This window comes from Protobothrops mucrosquamatus, unplaced genomic scaffold (genome assembly GCF_001527695.2).
Source record: "Protobothrops mucrosquamatus isolate PMUCROS unplaced genomic scaffold, P.Mucros_1.0 scaffold7472, whole genome shotgun sequence".
Taxonomy (NCBI): Eukaryota; Metazoa; Chordata; class Lepidosauria; order Squamata; family Viperidae; genus Protobothrops; species Protobothrops mucrosquamatus.
Window position 1 is genome coordinate 10,509 of NW_015393272.1, and position 4,559 is coordinate 15,067.

The window sequence follows — 4,559 nt, forward strand, 5'->3', positions numbered from 1 at the left end:
TATCTGTAATACCATCAAACATCCACATCTGCCTATCCCAGGTCCTGGGAAAGGACTCGATAGGTAGACAAAATGCCAAATCCAGTCTGAACATCTGGCTGACTGTGCGATGATCCATAATAATAATAATAATAATAATAATAATAATAATAATAATAATAATAATAATAATAATAATAATAATAATAATAATAATAATGCAAGTTATTATCATCCAAAAATAATGTATGCTGTTTAGGGTGGGGAAAATCTAGAAGAAAAGTTGCTGTCTCTCAGATCCCCACCTACCCCTTCATTGGCCTAAATCAATTCCACAATTGTGATACAACAAAGAAAGTTATTTTGCTCGTTTTGTATTATCTCTGAATTCCCCCAAAGGGGTGTTTGTAAAGGGCTGCTTGACTTTCCCCAAAGGGCTGCTATGTCTCTGGGGTCCTAAATTCTCACTCACCATTTGCTGCGTTTCTAAACAGGCCTTCTGTGACGACGCCACTGGATTAAAGTTTCACCCCGTGCTCTATCCCAAGGTAAGCTGAGCAATGATGCACAAACCTAATTCCAGAAGGAAATTGATGTGCAGATTAACCTATGCTAGGAGACTGCCAAGGTCCTTTTCAGCCCTCTGATTCTATGAACTGCACGCACACAGGTTTATCTCGGTAGAACTGAAATGCACCAATTTGTGACCGTAGGCTTCCCCGATTCTAAATATCGTGGAGAGGCATGAAAATGTCCAGGAGACAGATTTTCATCAATTTGCAGCATACGCCTCAGAACTGTCACCTGGGATTAACGATACATTCCCTAGGCCAGGGCTTTTCAACCAGTGGTACGGGTACCACCTGTAGTACATTGGCACCTGGCAGGTGGTACGCGAACATCCTAGAAAAGTGGTAGTGGGGGAGGGGAATGAGCTGAACCAGTGGCAGCACCGCACAAACCTGAGCGAGAGATGGCTGGAGCCGCAGGGCTGTCAGGGCTCAGCGGAAGCGCCAGGATCAGCGCCAGGCTTCAGCTGGAGCTCAGCGCTGATCCTGGTGCTTCTGCTGAGCCCTGAAGAAACACCAATCAGCTGGAATGTTGCAGCATCTCCAGGGTCTTGTGATTTACATTCAGAGGCTTGGCAATTGATTCATATTTATGATGGTCACAGTGTCCCAGGGTCATGTCAAGTGACCAAAACCTGCTGCAACCACCCAGCAGATGGGGGGAATAAAAACCAAACACCCCCACCCCACCCCCGCTGCCAATCCCTAACAGAAATGCTCACAACAATGAAAACCTCAGACAGGAGGAAGAGCACTGCCGGGTGGGCAGGCAGGTGTCTTGCTCGGCTGTGGCTTGGGGGGCACTTTTTTCAGTGCCATTGTAACTTCAAACAGCCACTAAGCAAACTGTTGTAAGTCGAGGACTACCTGTACTTTATCACTTTTTCCCTTTTTTGGGGGGGTCATCAAGTTTTTGACATCTTGCTAAGCAACTGGTGGTTCTCGGATGTTGCCATATCCTAAAAGTGGTACAATGGGTGAAAAGGTTGAAAAGCCCTGCCTTAGGTACCTGAAAAGAGAATGCAATTAGATCAGAGTTGGGTTGATTAACCTGCTTAGTCTGACTTATTCTTGACCCCCACTCAAGAAAAAAATGAACCTGAACCTAAAAGAGCTCTGCAGGAAGAGGATGGTTATCATAAAAGCAGGCTAAAGAATCTGATAAGTGGAGTTAGTGAAAATATGGATGGCCTGGCTCTACTTTTTGCAGGTATGCAACAGAAACTAAGGACCGGCGTAAGCATTTGAATTGACAGCAGCTTTCAGGGAGATCAGACAACTAAAGATGTTGAGCAAAGTCATTTTTGAGTGCTCAGCTCTACTGATGGGATGCGATCAGAAGTTTTCAGGCCAGGTATTGCAAAAGGAGAGGGTTAGAATAGCTACATCAAAGGATGGCATGATGATGGATAGAGAAAAGAGAGAGGCATGGTTGAGAATGGAGCAGCTTGAGAAGGAAACCTTCTTTGTGGGGTCCTTGGTGCTTGGTAGTTTTCTTGCAGACATTTCATTACCAAACTAGGTAACGTCATCAGTGCACTAATGAAATGTCTGCAAGAAAACCACCAAGCTCAGAAAGCACCAAGGACCCCACAGTTCAACCCTGAGCTACAAATATTCTCTTCTATTGAAACCTTCTTTGGACAAGGTTGGTTTGGAATGAAAAGCCTCGTTCCAAATAGAGGAGTCTTCGAAATGTATTCCCTGGCTTTGTTCTTTTTGTTGACTGTCTTTTCTGTACTACACCTGGTGCAAGGAGCTTCGGGAAATACAGTCCTCTGAAGTTCCTCAGGTCATCCTATAGGGCTAGAGGCCTCAGGGAATCTGTAGCTCAAATGTTCTTCATGTCAACGCTGCAAATGCTGTATATTCTTGCTTTGACAATATGCAGAACTGTCTGGTATTTTTATAGTTAAACCAGGCAACAGGGAAAAAGGGAGGAAAATAAGGATAGCCCGGGAAAAAGAAACCGGAAGTAAATCACATCTTCCAAGTTAATTGGAAGATGTGAACCATGACCCCAAAACAAGGGAGTGGAAAAATGATTAGAATGTATGTGTAATGGAAGAAGCCAGATCTAAGCATTTCCACCACGCCGTACTGAAGTCTCTGTAACCTTAATAAATGCTTTTAGGAAAAAATATGCCTGAAAGTCCTTTTAAGTGTTTCGTTAATCAGACACATGACACTTCAACGTTTTAGGTGATGAAGTGAGAGATGGAGCAGAAGCTTCAGAATACAGGGAAAGGGATTCAGACATTGGTCTGTACCTGATAACGGAGAGCTTCAGTGACTGAAATCCTCACATTTTTAAGTAGGTCTGTGTGCCTGGCTCTGGAATTACAGTGATTCTCCAACAGAGGCTTTTCTAAATTAAATATTAAGAAGCGTCCCTCTGTGACAAAGATGAGTGGTTTCAAAAATTTGATAAATAAAATAATAACTTATAAAAAAAAATAGGCCAGTGAACCAATACGGGATTTCTATACACTTGAAGCATGTTCTCTGCGGGTGAAATACGAGGTGTCCTTGACTTATGACAGTTGGGACCAGAATTTGCTTTGCTAAGCAAGGCAATTGTTAAGAGAGTTGCACCCGATTTTATGACATTTTTTTGCCACAGTTGTTAAGCGAATCACTGCAGTTGTTAAGTGAATCACGTTGTTGTTAAGCGAATCTGGCTTCCCCCATTGACTTAGCTTGTTGGAAGCCACCTGGGAAGGTCATAAATGGTGATCACATGACCTTGGGACTTTGCAACTGTTGTAAATGCATGTTGGTTGTCAAGAGTCCAAATTTTGATCATGTGACCACAGAGATGCTGAAATGGTCGTAAGTGTGAAGATTGGTTGTAAGTCACCTTACCTTTGTAAGTCACTGTACCTTTGAACAGTCACTAAACTAATGAGTATAAGTCGAGACCTTTTGCTTTTGTCAGCAACTTCCCCCCCCCCAAAAAAGGGATACTTCCCAAACTCATTAAAGGACTTTCTTTCTTTACAAATTATTCTATGACTCCCTCCTCCTTCTTTCTCCTACTTCAGGCATCACAATTGATAGTATCCTACGATGAACATGAACTTAACAACACATTCAAGTTTGGGGTGATTTACCAGAAGTTTAAGCAAGTGAGTGATTTCTTTTATTGGAGCAATAATATTTCTGTTGTTTTGGTGGTGATTTGACCATTTAAGGAAGCTTTTCTCAATCATAGCAACTTTAAAATGTGTGGAGTTCAATAATTCTGTGGTTAAAAAAATGATCATTAACATACTATAAATGTTTTTATGTGTGTGTGTGTGTATGTGTGTGTGTGAACAATAACTGCATTAGATAACCTATAAAGAATTGTAACTATACTGCTAAAATGATGTACTTTTTTTTCTTTGTTGGTTTTTTTCACTTTTTTAAAAGCCTTTTTTATGCCTTTTATTTATTTGACTATGTATACATTTTCATCTTTGTGGTTGTTGTCCTGTTTTTGTCATTATTTTAAAAAGCAATAAAAGAATAAACAATAGCCAATAAAAAAGAGTTTGGAGAATTTCTTGGTCCAGCTCCACCTATGCTGTGGAAAAAAAGAATAACCACTCTTCTGAACATCTTTTCTTTTCTCTCTCCCTCCCTCCCTTCCTCCCTCCCTCCCTCTCCCCCCCCCTCTGTCTAGAGAGAGGAGTGGATAACTAGTTAGTGACAATACTTATTTAGAGAGGAAGTTGATTGCCTCCCACCATAATAGGAATAATCTCTTCCAAACTTTAGTTTTGCTGCTGGTCGTTTCAAAATAAAGATGAGTTTTGTTTGGAATTACTTTATCTTCCCAGACACAGGAAGAAGAATTGTTTGGGAACAATGAAGAGAGTCCTGCCTTCCAAAACTTCTTGAACTTGTTGGGAGAAACCATTACACTACAGGATTTCAAGGGGTAAGTTAAGCAAGTAGTCATTCGCATGGCTCCTTCCTTCCTTCCTTCCTTCCTTCCTTCCTTCCTTCCTTCCTTCCTTCCTTCCT

The 4,559-nt window shown here is 41.5% G+C and overlaps 1 protein-coding gene across 1 annotated transcript in view; it reads left to right on the top strand.

Moving 5' to 3' along the window:
- Positions 1-527, top strand: part of LOC107300569 (rap1 GTPase-activating protein 2-like) — a gene marked incomplete at both ends in the record, with an annotated part of 10,088 nt that extends 9,561 nt beyond the window's left edge. The window contains one exon of the mRNA XM_015829883.1: positions 474-527. Coding sequence (XP_015685369.1) covers positions 474-527 — 54 coding nt within the window. The remainder of the gene's footprint in view (positions 1-473) is intronic.
- Between the last annotated feature and the right edge of the window lie 4,032 nt (positions 528-4,559).